This window comes from Oncorhynchus gorbuscha, linkage group LG03 (genome assembly GCF_021184085.1).
Source record: "Oncorhynchus gorbuscha isolate QuinsamMale2020 ecotype Even-year linkage group LG03, OgorEven_v1.0, whole genome shotgun sequence".
NCBI lineage: Eukaryota > Metazoa > Chordata > Actinopteri > Salmoniformes > Salmonidae > Oncorhynchus > Oncorhynchus gorbuscha.
In genome coordinates, this window is record NC_060175.1 from 58,915,553 (window position 1) to 58,937,097 (window position 21,545).

A 21,545-nucleotide genomic window follows, 5' to 3' on the forward strand; every position below is an offset into this window, starting at 1 on the left:
TGTTTTCACCACATTTGCATGATACTGATAGAAATGAAGCCGGGTTTAATGTCATGTTTTAAGGTACTTTTATTTGAGTGTGAGAATCGTTCATTTTTGAAAGGCTAACATTACTTGATGAAGACATGCTGGTAGCAACTCTGTGCTTTTTTTCTTCAAGCCAAAATGTAATGAGTGTTGCCTACAGATGACAACATAAATCCTTTATTGTCTGCACATGTTTGTGAATCGTTGCATTATTGAAGAGTGTAATATGGCTTAGATGAAAAGTTTCTGTCATTGTTGAGTAGTTTGGGCTTATTGGCTAGTGGCTACTGTGATATTATTAGTCAATTGAGCTGCGGATCAAGAATGTTGCCAGCCACAACAAAAGGTAAGGCAAGGATGTCATTTGAATTTAAAAGTAGAAATCTCTTTTGGCACTCTGCTCCTCAGACTCTCTTTCATATCTCTCAGTGGGAAAAGGGCCCAAGACCTTTGAGTAGAGCACATCTGTTGTACAGTGCATTGGGAAAGTACTAAGACCCCTTCACATTTTGTTACGTTACAGCCTTATTCTAAAATGTATTAAATTGTTTTATTTTCCTCAAACATCTACACACAATACTCCATAATCACAAAGCAAATACAGATTTGTAGAAATTTGAGCAAATTTATTAAAAGTAAAAAACTGAATTATCACATTTACATAAGCATTCAGACCCTTTACTTTATTGAACTTTACTTTATTGAACTTTATTGAAGCATTTTTGGCAGTGATTACAGCCTCAAGTGTTCTTGGGTATGAAGCTACAAGCTTGGACACCTACTTATTCAAGGGTTTTTCTTTATTTTTTTACTATTTTCTACATTGTAGAATAATAGTGAAGGCATCAAATTTATGAAGTAACACATATGAAATCATGTAGTAAGCCCTATAATATATTTTATATTTGAGATTATTCAAAGTAGCCACCCTTTGCTTTGATGACAGCTTTGCACACTCTTAGCATTCTCTCAACCAGCTTCATGAAGTAGTCATCTGGAATGCATTTTAATTAACAGGTGTGCCTTGTTAAAAGTTAATTTGTGGAATTTCTTTCCTTCTGAATGCATTTGAGCCAATCAGTTGTGTTGTGACAAGGTAAGGGTGGTATACAGAAGATAGCCCTATTTGGTAAAAGACCAAGTCCATATTATGGCAAGAACAGCATTACTTTAAGACATGAAGGTCAGTCAATGCAGAAAATTTCAAGAACTTTAAATGTTTCTTCAAGTGCAGTCACGAAAACTATCAAGCGCTATGATGAAACTGGAAAGGAAGACCCAGAGTTACCTCTTGCTGCAGAGGATAAGTTCATTACAGTTACCAGTCTCAGAAATTGGAGCCCAAATAAATGCTTCACAATGTTCAAAATTGATTAAATGTATATATTCTGTCACTGGCCTGCACACAATACCACATAATGACAATGTGGAATTATGTCCAAAGTTTTTGGGGACAAATTAATAAATCATTAAAATATTAAATGTCTTGAGTCAATAAATATTCAACCCCTTTGTTATGGCAAAGCTAAATAAGGAGTAAAAATGTGCTTAACAAGTTACATAAGTTGTATGGACTCAATAATAGTGTTTAACATGATTTTTGAATGACTGTATCATCTCTGTAACCCACACATACAATTTTATGTAAGATCAGTCAAGCAGTAAATTTCAAACACAGATTCAACCACAAAGGCCTGGGAGGGTTTCCAATGCCTCGCAAAGAAGGGCACCTATTGGTAGATGGGAAGGAAGGAAACCACTCAGGGATTTCACCATGAGGCCAGTGGTGATTTTAAAACAGTTACAGAGTGTAATGGCCTTGATAGCAGAACTGAGGAGGGATCAACCACATTGTAGTTACTTCGCAATACTAACCTAATTTGCAGAGTGAAAAGAAGGAAGCTTGTATACAATAAAACATATTCCGAAACATGCATCCTGTTTGCAACAAGGCACTAAAGTAAAACTACAAAAAATGTGGTAAAGCAATTAACTTTTTGTCCTGAATACAAAGTGTTATGTTTTGGGAAAATCCAACACCACACAATTTTCAACTATAATGGTGTCTGTATCATGCTATGGGTATGCTTGTTATCATTAAGAACTCAGGGGTTTTTCAGGATAAAAAAGAAACTGAATGGAGCTAAGCACAGGCAAAATCCTAGAGGAAAACCTGGTTCAGTCTGCTTTCCACCAGAAACTGGGAGATGAATTCACCTTTCAGCAGGACAATAACCTAAAACACAAGGCCATTTCTACACATGTGACAGTGAATGTTGCCAAGTTACAGTTTTTACTTAAATCTGCTGGAAAATCTATGGCAAGACTTGAAAATCGCTGTCTGATCAACAACCAATTTGACAGAGCTTGAAGAATTTTGAAAAGAATAATAGGCAAATGTTGCACAATCCAGCTGTGGAAAGCTCTTAGAGACTTGTCTAGAAAGACTCACAGCTGTAATCGCTTCCAAAGGTGCTTCTACAAATTAATGACTAAGGGGCATGAATACTTACGTAGATTAAATATTTCTGTATTTAATTTTCAATACATTTACAAACATTTCTAAAACATGTTTTCACTTTTGTCATTATGGGATATTGTGTGTCGATGGGTGAGATTCTTTTTTTCCACCCATTTTGAATTCAGGCTGTGTACACAACAAAATATAGAGTCCAGGTGTATGAATACTTTCTAAAATATGATTGGATTTATTGGAGCCAGAACTGGAAGCCATCTACATTTGAAGTCGGAAGTTTACATACACCTTAAATACAGTATTGGCCAAAAGTTTTGAGAATGACACAAATATACATTTTCACCAAGTCTGCTGCCTCAGTTTGTATGATGGCAATTTGTATATACTCCACAATGTTATGAAGAGTGATCAGATGAATTGCAATTCATTGCAAAGTCCCTCTTTGCCATGCAAATGAACTGAATCCCTCCAAAAAACATTTCCACTGCATTTCAGCCCTGCCACAAAAAGACCAGCTGACATGTCAGTGATTCTCTCATTAACACAGGTGTGAGTGTTGACGAGGACAAGGCTGGAGATCACTATGTCATGCGGATTGAGTTCGAATAACAGACTAGCAGCTTCAAAAGGAGGGTGGTGCTTGGAATCATTGTTCTTCCTCTGTCAACCATGGTTACCTGCAAGGAAACACGTTCCATCATCATTGCTTTGCACAAAAAGGGCTTCATAGGCAAGGAAATTGCTGCCAGTAAGATTGCACCGAAATCAACCATTTATCGGATCATCAAGAACTTCTAGGAGAGCAGTTCAATTGTTGTGAAGAAGGCTTCAGGGTGCTCAAGAAAGTCCAGCAAGCGCCAGGACTGTATCCTACAGTTTATTCTGCAGTTTATTCTGCAGGATCGGGGCACCAGCAGTTTAGAGCTTGTTCAGGAAAGGCAGCAGGCAGGTGTGAGTGCATCTGCACGCACAGTGAGGCGAAGACTTTTGAGAATGACCTGGTGTCAAGAAGGGCAGCAAAGAAGCCACTTCTCTCCAGGAAAAATATCAGACACAGACTGATATTCTGCAAAAGGTACAGGACTGGGGTAAAGTCATTTTCTCTGATGAATCCCCTTTCCGATTGTTTGGGGCATCCGGAAAAAAGCTTGTTCGGATAAGACGAGGTGAGCGCTACCATCAGTCCTGTGTCATACCAACAGTAAAGCATCCTGAGACCATTCATGTGTGGGGTTGCTTCTCAGCCAAGGGAGTGGGCTCACATTATGGCCAAACACTTCTATTTTTGTTTCATGAGACCAGAGGACATTTCTCCAAAAAGTATGATCTTTGATCCCATGTGCAGTTGAAAACTACTTTTTTTATGGCAGTTTTGGAGCAGTGGCTTTCTCCTTGCTGATCGGCTGTTCAGGTTATGTCGATACAGGACTTGTTTTACTGTGGATATAGATACTTTTGTACCTGTTTCCTCCAGCATCTTATTTTTTTTACCCCTTTTTCTCCCCAATTTCGTGGTATCCAATTGTTTAGCAGCTAAGATCTTGTCTCATCGCTACAAGTCCCATACGGGCTCGGGAGAGACAAAGGTTGAAATTCATGCGTCCTCCAATACACAGCCCAAACAAGCCGCACTGCTTCTTAACACAGCGCGCATCCAACCCGGAAGCCAGCTACACCGATGTGTCGGAGGAAACACCGACACATTGGTGTTTCCTGGTTAGCGCGCACTGCGCCCGACCCACCACAGGAGTCGCTGGAGCGCGATGAGACAAGGATTTCCCTACCGGCCAAGCCCTCCCTTACCTGGACAATGCCAGGCCAATTGTGCGTCACCCCACGGACCTCCCGGTCGGGCCGGTTACGACAGAGCCTGGGAGTGAACCCAGGGTCTCTGGTGGCACAGCTGGCGCTGCAGTACAGCCACCCAGGAGGCCCCTCCAGCATCTTCATCTTCAAGATCCTTTGCTGTTGTTCTGGGATTGATTTGCACTTTTCGCACAGAAGTACATTCATCTCTAGGAGACAGAACATGTCTCTTTCCTGAGCTGTATGACGGCTACATGGTCCCATGGCGTTTATACTTGCATAATATTGTTTGTACAGATGAATGTGGTACCTTCAGGCGTTTGGAAATTGCTCCTAAGGATGAACCAGACTTGTGGAGATCAACAATGTTTTTTCTGAGGCTTTGGCTGATTTAAAAAAAAATCCCCATGATGTCAAGCAAAGAGGCACTGAGTTTGAAGGTAGGCCTTGAAATACATCCACAGGTACACCTCCAATTGACTCAAATTATGTCAATTAGCCTATCAGAAGCTTCATTTTCATCATCAGAACATCATTTTCTGGAATTTTCCAAGCTGTTTAAAGGCACAGTCAATTTAGTGTATGTAAACTTCTGTGTTGTGATACTGTGAATTATAAGTGAAATAATCTGTCAGTGAACAATTGTTGGAATAATGACTTGTGTCATACATAAAGTAGACGTTGTAACTGACTTGCCAAAACTATAGTTTCTTAACTAGAAGTTTGTGGAGTTGTTATAATGACTCCAACCTAAGTGTATGTAATCTTCCGACTTCAACTGTATAACTGACAGATATAATGCAATTGCTGCCTGGGTTCCTCCCTAATAAAATGACTTTGGGCTCTGCTGCCACAGCCATACTGTCAATCTATCATCAATATGTCTACTCCTATTGATAGTTTATCTCATTATCTCGTCAAAAAAACTTTTGTTATACTGTGAGCACCAGAAAATTGACGAAACAACTTTCATGTCTTGATCATAAAAAATAAATAAAAATATGATATTTATTCATTTGTCCTCTCTGGACTTCCTTAGAGTCATCCAGGTCTAGATGCACTTAGTAAAACAAGATTTTCAGACCAATTAACCAGACCCAGACTAAGCCTTCTCTTGGTCTTAAGTTAAGCAACACTATTGAAATGGTATTGAGATTTTGATTCCAAAAATCTAAATGGTCAATTTTGTAGTCCACATGTAAATCATCTTAGGTTATATACTAGCAAAAGTATTATTCAAACTATGTTCATGTCACCAAATTATTCATTATTTACTCAAATCCCACAATGGTTAATCCTACTTATCCTGTAGTCTTTATATTGGGTCTTAATGGCATCATGGACAACTGGCCCTGAGAGCTCTCTGTGTAAATGGCAGGCAGGCTGAACAAATACTGAATTAATATAGGATTCTGTCTGAAAATAGTTAAAAATGACTGAGAACAGTAAACATCAACATTATGCACATGAGCATCAAAAGGCAGAAATAATTGCGAACAGGATACATAGTTAAAATCTATTAATGTTCCTTTCTTTCAAGATTAATTATTTGATCATATTTTTTCTTTCTTATTTTTGTTACTGTAGATTTCTGGTATTTTTGTATTTAGTTTGAACTGTACTATATGTTCAGTCACCTCCAATACAGTTTTGTCTTTCTCAGAAAGATCAACATGGATTCAGGTGAAGACGTAAAGTAGTACATGTAAATCCGGGACCTTCCAACTAGTATGATATGTGTAACGGGATTCGTCCTCCTCTGACGAGGAGTATGAGAGATCGGACCAATATGCAGTGTGGTACATGTTCGTCATGTTTTAATGAACAAAATCACTGAAGACGAAAATACAAAATAACAAATTTGAAAGACACAGACACAGAAAACAATCACCCACCAAACACTGGTGGGAAAAGGCTACCTAAGTATGATTCTCCATCAGAGACAACGAACGACACCTGCCTCTGATTGAGAACCATACGAGGCCAAACGCAAAATACAACATAGAAAAACAAACATAGACTGCCCACCGAAACTCACGCCCTGACCATACTAAAACAAAGACCAAACAAAGGAACTAAGGTCCGAACGTGACAATATGTTACATTTTGTATGGTATGTATTCATTTGTGGATGTCCATCATTCATTTTGTGTGATATGTTACGTATTGCAATTCGTACACTAGGTTAAGAATTGCAATTTGTACAATATGTTACGACTTTGCGAAACGTATGATACGGGACAATTTACAAACGTTAGCTAGGTGGCTAACACTAATGCTAGCTAGGTGGCTAATGTAGGCTATGGGTTAAGGTTAAGGTAACATATCAAAACTAATTACAGTGTTCCCGATTTACGTTTACTATGGATTTACGTTTACAATGTTAAATCTAGTCTAGTCTATGAGATCAGGCTGGAAAGATACGCAGATTATCAGAGATATGGAGACTATCCTGCTAGCATACAGTCACTGCTCTGCCTGCCTGTCCTTTCCACCCGCCTTGCTCTGCTTGCTCCACCCACCCGCTTATGTTGAATTTTTACCTTGAAGCTGAACGTCTAGAATGAACATTATGCTGCATTTACATACATTTAAGCCAGTAGACTTGGTACAGTAATAGTAAATCTGTCTACAGGCCATATTCCCAGATCGTTGCTGCGGTCATATTCATTTGGAGGCAGACATGGATGGAGTGGGGCTTGGGTATGAGGAGGGGGGAAGAGGAAACGGGAGAAATAGAAGAGAAATTAGGGTGGAAAATAGGAGAAGAGGCTGTGTGAGAACTGGCAGGAGGAAGCAGGAGTCTACAAGCAGTTTGAGGCAACAGTGCGGTCTATCAGTGGAGAGTGGTAATGCACCTTTTTTGAATTTTCTAAGATTTTTCCTGAGCTACAGTTCATAGGGGGAAATCAGTCAATTGAAATAAAGTCATTTGGCCCTAATCTATGGATTTCACATTACTGGGCAGGGGCACAGCCATGGGTGGGCCTGGGAGGGCATAGGCCCACTCTCTAGGGAGCCAGGTCCACCCACTGGGGAGCCAGGGCCAGCCAATCAGAATGCGTTTTTCCTCACAAAAGGGCTTTATTACAGACAGTAATACTCCTGAGCACCCCACCTCCTCCTCCTCAGACGATCCCGCAGGTGAAGAAGCTGGATGTGGAGGTCCTAGACTGGCGTGGTTACACATGGTCTGCGGATTTGAGGCCAGCTGGATGTACTTCCAAACTCTCTAAAACGGTGTTGGAAGCGGCTTATGGTAGAGAAATGAATGTTCAATTCTCCTGCAATAGCTCTGTTCGAGATTTTCTGCAGTCAGCATGCCAATTTCATGTTCGCTCAAAACTTGTGTGACAAAACTGCACATTTTGAGTAGCCTTTTATTGTCCCAGCACAAGGTGCATCTGTGGAATGATCATGCTGTTTAATCAGTTTCTTGATTATCTTGGAGAAATGCTCACTAACAGGGATGTTAACAAATGTGTGCACACAATTTGAGAGAAATCATCTTTTTGTGCATATGGAACATGTCTGGGATCTTTGATTTCAGTTCTTGAAAAATGGGACCAACACTTTTCATGTTGCATTTGTATTTTTGTCCAGTATAGCTGCTTACTGGTGAGAAACACTGGTGAGAATAAATCACTTGCGCTGCAATAGAGAGAAGTGTGTCCTGACTTCCATTTCTATTTTCAAGGTTTCGAGTCAGCACTTCAAATTGACGGGTGTGTGGTTTGTATTTATTTAATCCTCAGAGAGGCAAGAGTTTTATTGTGCCAATTTCACATTTACAACATTTACAACATTTAGGATAACAAATAATAATACAAAGTATTTGGTAAAACATCAATGTAATTGAAATTACAGCTTGCTGTTAAGCCAATAAGCTAATACTGCATCATTTTCTTTGGATGAGCACATTTTCAGTGTCATTATCTCTCTCTCCTCTTTTTCTGTCTTTCTCACTCTCTGTCTCACTCTCTGTCTCACTCTCTGACTGTCTGGTTGTATTAGTGCTGTCAGATCAAGTAAAAGCTGTACAGAGGGAGTCAGTCACTCGGGTGTTCTCTGACATCATGACATCATAGTGAGGGGGGTATTCTCCATGATGCTTCAGTGAGATGTCCTGTCCGTGTTGTAGGTAAAGATGACCCCCAGCATTCCTTTGTCATCCTGTTTCCCTCTTTTTTTTTCTCCCCCCAACCCCACCCTCCTCCCCCTTAATCCCATCCACTCACATCTTTCAGCCATGTGACCCCGCACACTCAGCCTCCTTTTCCCAAGAGGTGGGAGTGTCCAAAAAGAAGGAAAACCTAAGAAAAAGTAATGATGCATATTGGGTTGGGTGGAACCTCTGTCTACGTGTGATTGTGACTGTATGGTGGCCCTGACCTGCAGTAACGTATCTGGGACGTGGGTGGTGGGAGAGCTGTGTGGGTGATGGGAATCACGTGTGGAGAGGGAGGGAGGGTTGAAAGCATCCCTGTCATCCCTCCTTTCATCCTTTCCTCTCATTGTTCGTGTCATCCCTCCCTTCCACTCATTGTCCCTCCCTTCTCCTTGTAGAATGCAGCGGGACAGGTAGGGTGTGGGTGGATTCGTGAGTCATGTTCAGGAAGTAGGGAAGCACTTTCTTCCTCACCCCCCCCCCCCTCCTCATCCGTCTCCTCATCCCTTCCCCTTTCTCCTAATCTATCCCGCCATACTTTCCGGGGTGGGGGTGGGGGGGGGTTGTAAGTAGTGAGTAATATTAGGGAGGCACTTTTTCCTCTCCTCCTTTCTTCTTCCTCCATCCATTTTGTAATGAAGAGCACTCTACATTGCTTTAGGGAGTTATATTCTCTCGCTCGCTCTCGCTCTCGCTCTCTCTCCTGGTGTGAGTGAGTTTCTCAGTATTCGTGCTGCCCCAGGGGACTGAGTGTCTGTTGGTGTGATGTGACATGCTGGATAGAACAGCCAGAGGTGTGTGTGTGTGTGTCACCAACATCTCAGAGTGTCTGCTGTCTGCAGCCTGACAGAAATACACGGACACATTCTGTCAGGAGGGAACCCCACTGAGTAATGTGTGTGCGTAGTTGTGTTTACCAGCAGACACAATCCATCTGATTTGAATGACTCAAATATGACTATGAATTGTATGTTAATTCTTTTAATAAAATCACTCCGGTCATTTGAACAAGATTAGGTTTTCTGTTTAGTATATTTCCTCTCAAACATATTATTCAAAATAACAGATGTTTTGTGATCTCATAATTTAATCTTTAATTATAAGTCACTTTAATGATGGGACTTTTTATACAGAAATGACATGACATAGCTAGGTCTATTCAGACCTATTTTTAATTAAACCGATTTCCTTTTTTCTTAACTGGAAAACTGGATATTTGAATGTCTTTGATGTTCCTTTGACTGTATCAATGTATTTCCTGATGCAGATTTGGAACCATGGCGCTGGCAGCAGCCTGCCTGCCTCTCTCTCAGCAGATAGCATTCTGTGTGTTCATTACGCTCGTCATTCATTTAAATGCTAATTGATTCTGAGGCACAAGGCTTTGAGAACAGAGGACCTAGCCCTCCTGGCCTGTTCTCCGTTGATTGTAGAGGATTTATGCACCTGCTGAAGCTGAGAGTGACACATATTGACTGAATAACCTTGTGTGTGTGTGTGTGTGTACGTGGGTACGTGGGTACTTGCATTTTTTCGTTAAACATACCATTGATACTATTGACACACACACACACACACACACACACACACACACACACACACACACACACACACACACACACACACACACACACACACACACACACACACACACACACACACACACACACACACACACACACACACACACACACACACACACACACACACACACACACACACACACACACACACACACACCATCATTACATGGTGATTGTGGAAAATAGAGCATGGACAACTAAATGATCCATGCCATGGCCATGTTGCTAGGAGACTCGAGGGCTGGATACTACAGATAAATGCTAGAATCCCACCCCTGGCCGGGAGCAGAGAGAAAGTGGGAGGAGGGGGAGGGGGAAAGGACGGTTTGAGGGGAGAGTGGGCTGGGAGCAGAGATTGGGAGACAGAGAGAGGGGGTGGAGAGGGGGGACAGGAGCTAGAGGGGGAGAAGGAGGGGGGAGAGGCCATGTGACTGAGGGGGAGACATTTTCATTCATGGCAGATCTACAGTACTCACCCCTCCTCTCATTTCTCCCCGGCCCTCTCTCTGTCTCACACTTTTGTCTGTCTTCCACCTCACTGCATTCTTTCATTCTCCCATCCTTTAAATCTGGACAACATCTTATTTATTTTCGACACATTTTCTTTAGAGAAGAAGATAGTTGTAAGATGCCCTGATGTCAGTCTATCCTTTCAGTTTAAGGAATATCTGATACAGTGAAACCCAGACATATAAACTGCAGAAAAAGAGGAACACAGTGTAGTTGCCATGTAGCGTTGTGAGTTAAATGCATTTTCCAAGATGATAATTTTCTCCACAATTCATTCTGTCATTTTTGCATTTGAATTTTGTATTTGAATAACATCTATACATTTTTAGCAAATGTTGTTGTCCTTAATAAAGCTATAAAGGAAGTGTGGTACAGTTTGGCGGTGGAATACGGACAGAGAAAGATAGACAAAGCAGATGTCATGATTGAATGAGGTAGACGCAGAACTGTGATTGGTGGAGAGAGAGGGCAGGATGGGGGTATTGAGTAGATGTTAGAAGGGAAGAGACTAGGGGGTATAAGAGTTAGGGGGGTTCCATCACCTCTCGAAACAAAGCAGCTGATTTCCATTCACCCACTGATTACAGTCATTTAGATCTAGCAGCAGGAGGTTAGAAATATAGTTTTTGTGCCTGAGGTTTAATCGGCCTATTGGAGTAGGAGCAGGCTGCATTTGCCTGGGTATACCAGACAGGACATTTGACTTTGCTGAAATGGATAGTAAATCATCTCGTACCAAGAAAAGGCCAGTCTCTGATGCAAATTTGACACTGCTGTGTATTGTAATGCTGTGGTAACTTAATTTTACCCCGTATACATACTGCAGTTAGGTCAGAAATATTTTTTCTACTGGTGGTCTCGTGTGGCCATCCTTCCTAACACAGTGTCGTTGCATCTCCTTGACTCTACTATTTTCAATGGTACGTGAGAAGCCAGGGCTTCGAAGGGTATTGTACAGGTAATCCTGTATAATCATTTACTGAAATAATCACAGTTGATGAGCTTGTTAGTTGAAATGGGTTTTCCGGGGGCTAATGCGGCGATTAATCGGAGAACACACAGATCAGCCTTCTCCCTTCCCTGTTCCCTCCACCATTACAAGGTCCAACTATCAATTGATTAGGCCAGTCCAATCACACATAGGTTTTTGTTGTTGTTGCTGTTAGTGGTGTGTGTGTGTGTGTGTGTGTGTGTGTGTGTGTGTGTGTGTGTGTGTGTGTGTGTGTGTGTGTGTGTGTGTGTGTGTGTGTGTGTGTGTGTGTGTGTGTGTGTGTGTGTGTGTGTGTGTGTGTGTGTATTAGTAGAAACTGATGGACCTGCAAATTCAGTGTTGAATGAATGAATACAGTACAGTTCGTAATATTGTTATCACATACATTTTATTGACAAAAAAACTAAGGTCATTTCCATCTAAAAGGACCCATGAGCACCAACATGTGAAGTTTATAAGAGTCTCTAACTTTGAGAAATTAAGTCATATCACGTTTTCAACCATTTTCCATTCTATTAATAAGAAATAAGCAAAGGCTTTGATTTCTAGCCAAACAGATGGAAAAGGGGTCTTAGACAACATCTAACAGAAAGTCTTTAAAGGTATACATCAAAACACAATAATGTTGAAGTAAAGACCCCTGCCAAGTAATATCAACACTTAGATTTTAGTGTTGGGAAATGATTTGCCTGCTGTAAGTTTAAGACTTGTGCCTTGTAATTCCGCTTACCAAATACCTCATTTCAAATTTCTCTCAATCATGATAAGGGAGGATAATGACATTCACAGAAGTAATAAGTAAAGTTAGACCTAGTTTGTTTTTACTGATATCAAGATGGTTTATGCATTATTAAATGATTAATACTCATAATTCTATTACCAAATTGGTAACAGAATTGCAGAAAAATCTGTAATGAAATTACTGCAATTGAATTGGCTACAATGGGAAATAAATGTCACAAACCACAGTTGGGTCATCTGCTACTGTCCTCACTTCCACTGGCATATAACAGTTTTTTTCTCTTTCTGTTGTCTGGTGGTCAAAGCAAGACTGTGAAAACAGTCTGGACAGCCCGTTCCTCTCCCTCTCCTACTCCCTCTCCTTCTTCTCCCTCTCCTCCCTCTCCATTCTCCCTCTCCTTCTCACCTCTCGCTCTCCTTCTCTGTCTCTTCTCTCTCTCTTCAGTTAATATCACCTCTCCCGGCTCTTACTGACACCTACAATGACACCTAACACCTATCCTCTTTCCATTTACTGTAACAAGCATCCACACCCACTGAGCACCGACCGAAATCGGACATTCATGGACACTGGGAAGTAGATGAAATTTGATCCGTCTGCCCTGGCCAGACCGAATCTGAACCAATCATAGACGTCTATGTTTCACAAGATTGGACAGCATAGTACATTACAGTAGAGCACAGTAGAGTACAGTACATAATAGTACAGCAAAGAAAAGTTAAGTACAGTACTGTACAGTACAAAACTGTACATAAGAGTAGAGTACAGTATAATGTACTGTATTATACTGTACTGAACATATTTACTTTACTTTACCGTACTGTACTAAACTCTACTCTACTGTGCTCGACTGTGTTGTCCAAACTTGTGGAACATAGATGTCTATGATTGTTTCAGATTTGGTCTGGTCTGGACCAACCATATGTGGTCTTGTTTGGGGGAGGAGATCATTTCAATGATAGCCAGTGTGTAGAATAGTACCCAAATATGTAAAAACAAATATTGCATATTTCTACCTTTGTGTACCTATTCAGGATACATAATTTGGCATTTCTGTATAGTACAGATCAGGGATCCATGATGTAATGGGGCGGCAGGGTAGCCTAGTGGTTAGAGTGTTGGAATAATAACCGAAAGGTTGCAAGTTCAAATCCCCGAGCTGACAAGGTACAAATCTGTCCTTCTGCCCCTGAACAGGCAGTTAACCCACTGTTCCTAGGCCGTCATTGAAAATAAGAATTTGTTCTTAACTGACTTGCCTAGTTAAATAAAGATAAAAAAATAATTATGTTACTGTAATGCTGTTACTGGGTGTAAATCCACTTCACCAACTGTTCAATAACCAAAATTTTAAAAAATGTCATAGCTAAAACCACATTATTTTTGCAGGTATCTTTGAATCTTAATTTCGTAGCAGATATTTAAAACCTCTTAAATATAACTACATGTAATATAAAATGTAATCTAAGTATTCCCCCCCAGGTATTATTTATCACAAGAGGACCATAAATAATAACTAGCAATGCTACATACTCCAAGAAAGGTTAAAATCTCACTTTTCTCAGATTTAAAAAAAAAACTGCTGAGGTATAGTCACTTTTGAGTGCACAAGCTCAAGTACACAGTACAAATATGATTGAAATATTTCCTATCATACAAAACTGTATGATTAAGGCTTGAAGTGGCTTATATTCGTTTCTAAATTATAAAACCAATAAAACTATAATATTGCACCTTCCTTATAACTGTAAAATATATATTTTTCTGTTTAGTGTTAGAATTTTTTGGCATATTTCCTAAAGGTCTCTCTTGATCAAAACATCTACCCACCAGTGTGTACGTCACATAGAGCTTTAGCTTGACTTCCTGAACTTGCTAAGAACTCGCCTTTCATCTCATATTAATCTTGTCCATTAAATTAATGGATTTTAATCAACCTCTCAATTTGCTAAATTATCCTGGTACTGGGTAAAGTTCATGATGATGTTGACCTTAACAAAGGCCCCTGGACCAGTGTAAGCAAAATAGCCCCATAACATCAAAGATCCACCACCATATTTTACAGTAGGTATGGGGTTATTTTCTGCTCATGCATACTAATTTCGATGCCAAACCCACCACAGATGTGAGCGGCCAAACAGCTATATTTTCATGTCATTCAACAAATGTAAACGCCTAGAGTTTGCTTATTCAGGAATGGTGTCCCTTCCACGGGATGGTTGAGCTAATGTAGGCTAATGCGATTAGCATGAGGTTGTAAGTAACAAGAACATTTCCCTGGACATACACATATCTGATATTGGCAGAAAGCTTAAATCCTTGTTAATCTAACTGCACTGTTCAATTTACAGTAGCTATACAGTGCAATAATACCATGTTATTGTTTGAGAGTGCACAATTTTGAACATAAAAAGTTATAAATAAGAAATTAGGCACATTTGGGCAGTCTTGATACAAAATGTTTAACAGAAATGCAATAGTTCATTGGATCAGTCTAAAACTTTGCGCATCTAGAGGCCATCTAGTGGCCAAAATCTAAATTGCACATGGGCTGGAATAATGCGTTATGGCCTTCCTCTTGCATGGTTGTTAAACAAAAAAAATCATTTTGTATTATCTTTTACCAGATATATTGTGTAATATTCTACTACATTCCTTTCACATTTCCATAAACTTCAAAGTGTTTCCTTTCAAATGGTATGAAGAATATGCATATCCTTGCTTCAGGGCCTAACAGGCAGTTAGATTTGGGTATGTCATTTTAGGTGAAAAATTGGGGAAAAAGGGTCTAATCCTACTAACAGCATTGCCACTTGGACTGGAACCAGTGCTTTGGTCAGATTACATGAAAATAGAGCTTCTAGGCCACGCAAACCAGTGGTGGGTTTGGCTTCGAAATGAGAATGCATGAGCAGAAAAGAACCCCTTACCTACAGTACCGTAAAATATAATATGGTGGTGGACATTTTAGCCCAAAAACCTGGAGTGTCAAAGACTATAACCCCAAGCACACATCAAAATCCACAAAGAAATGGTTAATTGGCCACAACAATCAACATTTTGCAATGGCCATCTCAGACTCCGCACTTGAAACCTATTATAAAGTTGTGGTTTGAATGGAAGAGGGCTGTCTATAAGCGCAGATGAAGGACATGAAGGATCTGGAAATATTCTGTGTTCTCCAACTCATAAAATATTTTTAGAAAACGGCTCAGTGCCGTTATCCTCTCAAGGTGAGCTATTCAAAGGTATTAAAAAAAGGGGTGTCAATCATTTTTACCCTTACCTTTTAATGAAAAAAAAGATAACTTGTTAGACAAAATCTCTTTCTCTGAGAAATTGTATTAGTATAAAGTATTAGTATAAAGTATACAATATAGCTCAGTATTTTAATTATTTATTTTAAACAGTAATTTCTACCAAGAGTGTCAATACTTTCGGAGCCCACTGTACACAACTACCACTGTAACCTACAGTAGGTTAAATTATTTTGTCAGCTGTACAACTGAGAGCATTACGGCAGCATTTGATAGTATGTAGATTGTTACAAAGCAATGTCCATTCATTGAAGACATTCTCAAGACACATCGACTCAGGTTTTTACCGTAAAATAACAGTTTCTGTTCTTTTCTTGTGCTACCTCTCATGTCGATCTCTTAGGTGCTTGTCACACAAGTGTTCCTCATATAATTTGCATTACACTGTTTTAAGGGCTTGAATTACATTACGCCCTAACGAAAGGACACAGAATTGGCCATTGAACAGTACAATATAGGGAGAACATGCATCAGTACTCCACATACATGTGCACAGTACATGTGACCCAGTTGATTTTTCAGTTGATTTTGTGTTTGTGTGTGTGTGCATGGAGTATGCAAGCGTGTACATTATGTACCCACACATTACATCCACACGTGTTCTGGCCTGGGCTGGGCTGTATCTAGGGTGTAAAGTGTCACTAGTTCCCCTGAGAATAACAGAGCTTTAAAGGTGACCTAGTTCCACTGATTAATGTCAGCAGAAGGTCTGCTCCATCAGTGCTTTGCTTTATGTGTGTGTGTGTTCCATCAGTGCTTTGTATTGGGGCAATGAACTGTGCCACGGACTCAGCCACAGCCCAGTTGGGCTTGTGTAATGAAGCTCAAAAAACACACACACACTAGCCTTCTCTTTATCAAACAGAAGTAGTGACTCCTCTGTGGCTCTGGCTCTGTATAGAACAAGGACTTTCTGTGACTGAGATGAGATATATACAGTTTGTTTGAGCGTGTGTGTGTTTGAGCATGTGTAAACATTTTAAACTGTGTGTAGCGGTGCATAATGTCTGCGAAGAGTAGCATACACAGTGGGGTCCGGAATTATTAACACCATTGATAAAGATGAGTAAAAATGAATAATTCAAATACTGAGCTATTTTGTATGCAAAAGAAAAAGGGAAATTATATTATGTTATACTAATACAATTGCTCAGAGAAAAAGGTAGGGGTAAAAATGATTGCCACCCCTGTTTTCATTACCTTTCAATACCTCACCTTGCGAGGATCACGGCACTGAGCCTTTTTCTAAAATGTTTTATCAGATTGGAGCACACGTTGGGAGGGATCTTAGACCATTCCTCCATACAGAATCTTTCCAGATCGTTAATATCCTTAATCTGCACTTATAGACAGCCCTCTTCAATTCAAACCACCGGTTTTCAAAGGGCGTCAAGTGTGGAGACTGAGACGGCCATTGCAAAATGTTGCAACCATTTCTTTGTGGTCGTTGATGTGTAAATGTCATTGTCCTCCTGGAAGGTCCACTTCCGCCCAACTTATTTTCTGCTCGTGCATTCTCATTTCAAGGCCAAACCCACCACTTGCGTGTGTGGCCAAAAAAAAGCGCTCTTATTTTCATGTCATCTGACCAAAGCAGCGGTTACAATCCAAGTGCGAATGCCGCTTAGAGAACTCCAGACGTTTACATTTGTTGGATGACATGAAGCTCTTTGGCCGCGCACGCCAGCGGTGAGTTTGGTCGTTCCAATGAGAATACATAAACAGAACATCATCCCATACAGTGTCTTCAGAAAGTACTCAGCCCCCTCGACTTTTTCACCATTTTATTGTGTTACAGCCTGAACTTAAAATTGGATTCAATTGAGATTCACAATTTGTCACTCAACACACAGTAACCTATAATGTCAGTGGAATTGGGTTTTAAGAATATCATCTTCACAAATTAATAGAAAAATGAAAAGCTGAAATGTCTTGAGTCAGTAAGTAGTCAACGCCTTTGTTATGTTGAGCCTAAATAATTTCAGGAGGACAAACTTGCTGTTAAAAAGAAATCGCATAAGTTGCATGGACTCCAATCTGTGTGCATGATTTATGAATGACTACCTCATCTCTGTACCCCACACATACAAATATCTGTAAGGTCCCTCAGTGAGTAGAGAATCTCCCCAGAAAGATCAGGGAGCAGGGCCGGCTCCAGGCATAAGCGACATAAACGGGCGCTTAGGGCCCCGACCGCTGAGGGGGCCTCAACCAAAAAATAATAAATATATTTTAGGAACTCAGTCGGGGTCTAAACTTACTGTTGAGAGTTAGAATAGTAGAATGCACAAGGTGTAAGTTCGAAATTTGGTTGTGCATCAGCAGTTTCTTTCTTGTTTTATCAGTCACTGACAGTTGATCAATTAGCAATGTCAGAGAACAATTTTTAGATTGGTAAAAATTTTGCTTGGGGCCGACCAAAATACCTGGGAGGTTGTCCAATGCCTCGCAAAGAAGGGCACCGATTGATAAATGGGTAAACAAAAAAAAATTAAAACGTAATATTCCTTTGAGTATGGCGTTATTAATTGGGCTTTGAATGATGTATCAATACACCCATTCACTACAAAGTTACAGATGTCCTTCCTAACTCAGTTGCCAGAGAGGAAGTAAACTGCTTTCATAATGAGGCCAATAGTAATTTTCAAATTTGGATGGTTTGACAACTTTGTAGTTACTCCACAATACTAACCTAAATTACAAAGTGAAAAGAAGGAAGCCTGTACCGAATGAAAATATTCCAAAACATGCATCCTGCTTGCAAAAAGGCACTAAAGTCATACTGCACAACATGTGGTAAAGAAATTAACATTTTGTCCTGAATACTGAGCATTATGTTTGGGTCAAATCCAAGACAACACATCACTGAGTACCACTCATATTTTCAAGCATTAGTGGTGGCTGCATCATGTTATGGGTATGCTTGTCATCGGCATGGACAAGATCATTATTTTTGGGATAAAAATAAATGGAATAGGTAAAGGTAAAATCCTAAAGGAAAACTTGGTTCAGTCTGCTTTCCAATAGACACTGGGAGACAAATGACAAGGCAAAATCTACAGTTTGGTTGCTTACTAAGATGACATTGAATGTTCCTGAGTGGCCATGCTTCAGTTTCGATTGATATTTATTTGAAAATCTATGGCTAGACATGAAAATGGTTATCTGGCAATGATCAACAACCAACTTGACAGAGGTTGAATAATTTTTTAAAGAATGATGGGCAAATGTTGTACAATCCAGGTGTGCAAAGCTCTTACACATGTGTAATTACCCAGAAATACTCACATCTGTAATTGCTGCTAAAGGTGTTTCTAACTCAGGGGGTTGAATAATTATCTGATAAAGACATATTCATTTTATTTTTCATATATTTTAGAAATAATGTTAGAATTTTTCTTCCACTGACATTACAGAGTATTTTGTGTAGATTATTTAATTCCACTTTGTAACTCAACAAAATGTGGAAACAGTCAAGGGAGTTGAATACTTTCCGAAGGCACTGTACCTACTGTAAAATATGGTGGTGGATCTTTGATGTTATGGGGTTATTTGCTTCCACTGGTCCGGAGGCCCTTGTTAAGGTCAACGTAATCATGGACTTTACCCAATTCCAGGACATTTTAGCCCAAACTTGGTTGCCTCTGCTAGGAGGCTGAAACTTGGCAGGAAGTGGATCGTCCATCAAGAGAATAACCTCAAGCACACATCAAAATCCACAAATAAATGGTTATAATATTATTTGTTACACAAAATCTCATTCTCTGAACAATTCAATTAGAATAAAATAATATAATTTCCTATCTTTTTTAGTATACAATATAGCTCAGTATTTGAATGATTTATTTTATACAGTCATTTATGCTCATCTTTATCAAGGGTGTCAATCATTTCAGACCCCACTGTAAATTCATGGTAGGTTGTCATGTTGTGGAAAATAATGTTCATGGTGGTCACAGGAGGTTGGTGGCACCTTAGGACAGGCTCGTGGCTGGATAGGAATAAATGGAATGGTATCAAATACATCAAACACATGGGTTCCATTTGTTTGATAGCATTGCATTAGCTCCATTCCTGCTAATAGTATGAGTTGTCCTTCCCACAACAGACTCCAGTGATGGTGTTGCATACTGTCTCTAACATCTGAGCATCATCAAAAATGTGTAAACACTATTAATAGATTTCATATACAGTACCAGTCAAAAGTTTGGACACCTACTCATTCAAGGGTTTTTCTTTATTTTTTACCATTTTCTACATTGTAGAATAATAGCGAAGACATCAGAACTATGAAATAACACATATGGAATCATGTGGTAACCAGAAAAAGTATTAAACAAATACAAATATATTTCATATTTGAGATTCTTCAAAGTAGCCACCCTTTGCCTTGATAACAGCTTTGCACACTTTTGGCATTCTCTCAACCAGCTTCACCTGGAATGTTTTTCCAACAGTCTGAAGAATCTCAAATATAAAATATATTTTGATTTGTTTAACACTTGAGCAGGCATGTCCAAACTTTTGACTGGAACTGTATGACATGTATTTTAAAGAGGAACGGATGACAAATGGGTAATAGAAATAGAAAAAGAGGGATGCAGAAGTGCATCAAAATACAACTCATCAACCAAGGTACTGTATAAGAGCAATAACACTGTAAAAAGCCCTCAAAAAGACTGGATTGAGCTCACATGACTTATGTTACTAACTATTTCAGCAACAAACATACCTATTAATTTCAAAGGACAACATTCCTGACTACATACACGTACATACAGATAGACAAATCCAATCAATTATAAATAGTCAATCAATCCATCGCCAGATTCAATACTTAAAATTCTTCATTCATCAAAAACAAAAATGAGAAAACAGAAACGAAGTCCAGCTTCACTCTCTGTTATTAAACAACGGTTCCCTTTAGAGGTCCAGTAGTAATGTCTTAAAGGCTGACCTTTGACCCCTTAAAGAGAAGAAAGATCTCTGTCCTCTGCTCTGATTAGGGCTCTTATTGAGAGTCTACAGGGACAGGGCCCAAAGGCCCCAGAAAGAACAGAGCCAAAGTCACACAGAAGGGACAGGACATGGGGCTATCAGCTCATTAGAATCTCTGACTGTCCCCCTGTGAAAGAGACAAAAAAGAAAAACAGATATACTGTACATGTTCCACTCCCATTCCTTTTGTGATCAAATGTCTGAGAAGAAGGAATTGAGAGCTAGCAAAAAGAAAGAGAGAGTGAGAGAGAGGGAGTGAGAGAGACTCTGTGGCTGCTGTTGTAAGCAGCGGTGCATCAGATCCCCATCTGGGTTCCTGCGGATGCTGGGAGGTGATTGGCTGAGAGCTGACAAGCCAAGAAGCAGCCTCAGCCTCTCTTCCATCTGAAGGTGTGGAGGTGGAGTGCTTTTGAGCAGTAGCTCCCCCTCTCTGTCTCTCTCTGCTTTGCACCTCCTAGTCTGTTCTCCCCTGCATTGAGCAGAGGAAAGGGGGAGAGAGGGCTCAATCTTGAGGTGGTTTGTTTTTTAACAGCAGCAGCAACTTCCTCCTCCTGGTCTCTCTCCTCCTCTGGCTGGCTCTTGAAGATCCCTACTGGTCTCTCCCTTTGCCTGCGGCTGTCTCTTATTGGTGCAGCCCCCTGGTGGTGACCAGTGGTTTCAGTTTGATGACCCATTCCCCACTGGGGTTGGTGTTGTACAGGTCCAGGAGATGGGTCTCTGGGTCTAGGCAGTGTTCACCTATGGGACAGAACAGAACAACACAAGGTTGATTCAATACTGAAGGACAGATTTTGTAATTTAACCATCAAACAGGCAAAGCATCAATACAGGACTAAGATCGGATCGTACTACACTGGCTCCGACGCTTGTCGGATGTGGCACGGCCTGCAAACTATTACAGACTGCAAAGGGATGAACAGCCGAGAG

The 21,545-nt window shown here is 40.1% G+C and overlaps 1 protein-coding gene across 4 annotated transcripts in view; it reads right to left on the reverse strand.

Moving 5' to 3' along the window:
* Positions 1-20,037: 20,037 nt before the first annotated feature.
* Positions 20,038-21,545, reverse strand: part of LOC124021111 (rho GTPase-activating protein 40-like) — a 39,732-nt gene continuing 38,224 nt past the window's right edge. For all 4 annotated transcript variants that reach the window (XM_046336466.1, XM_046336455.1, XM_046336449.1 and 1 more), the window contains exon 15: positions 20,038-21,356. In XM_046336466.1, the coding sequence (XP_046192422.1) occupies positions 21,241-21,356 (116 nt within the window). In that variant the 3' untranslated portion in view covers positions 20,038-21,240. The remainder of the gene's footprint in view (positions 21,357-21,545) is intronic.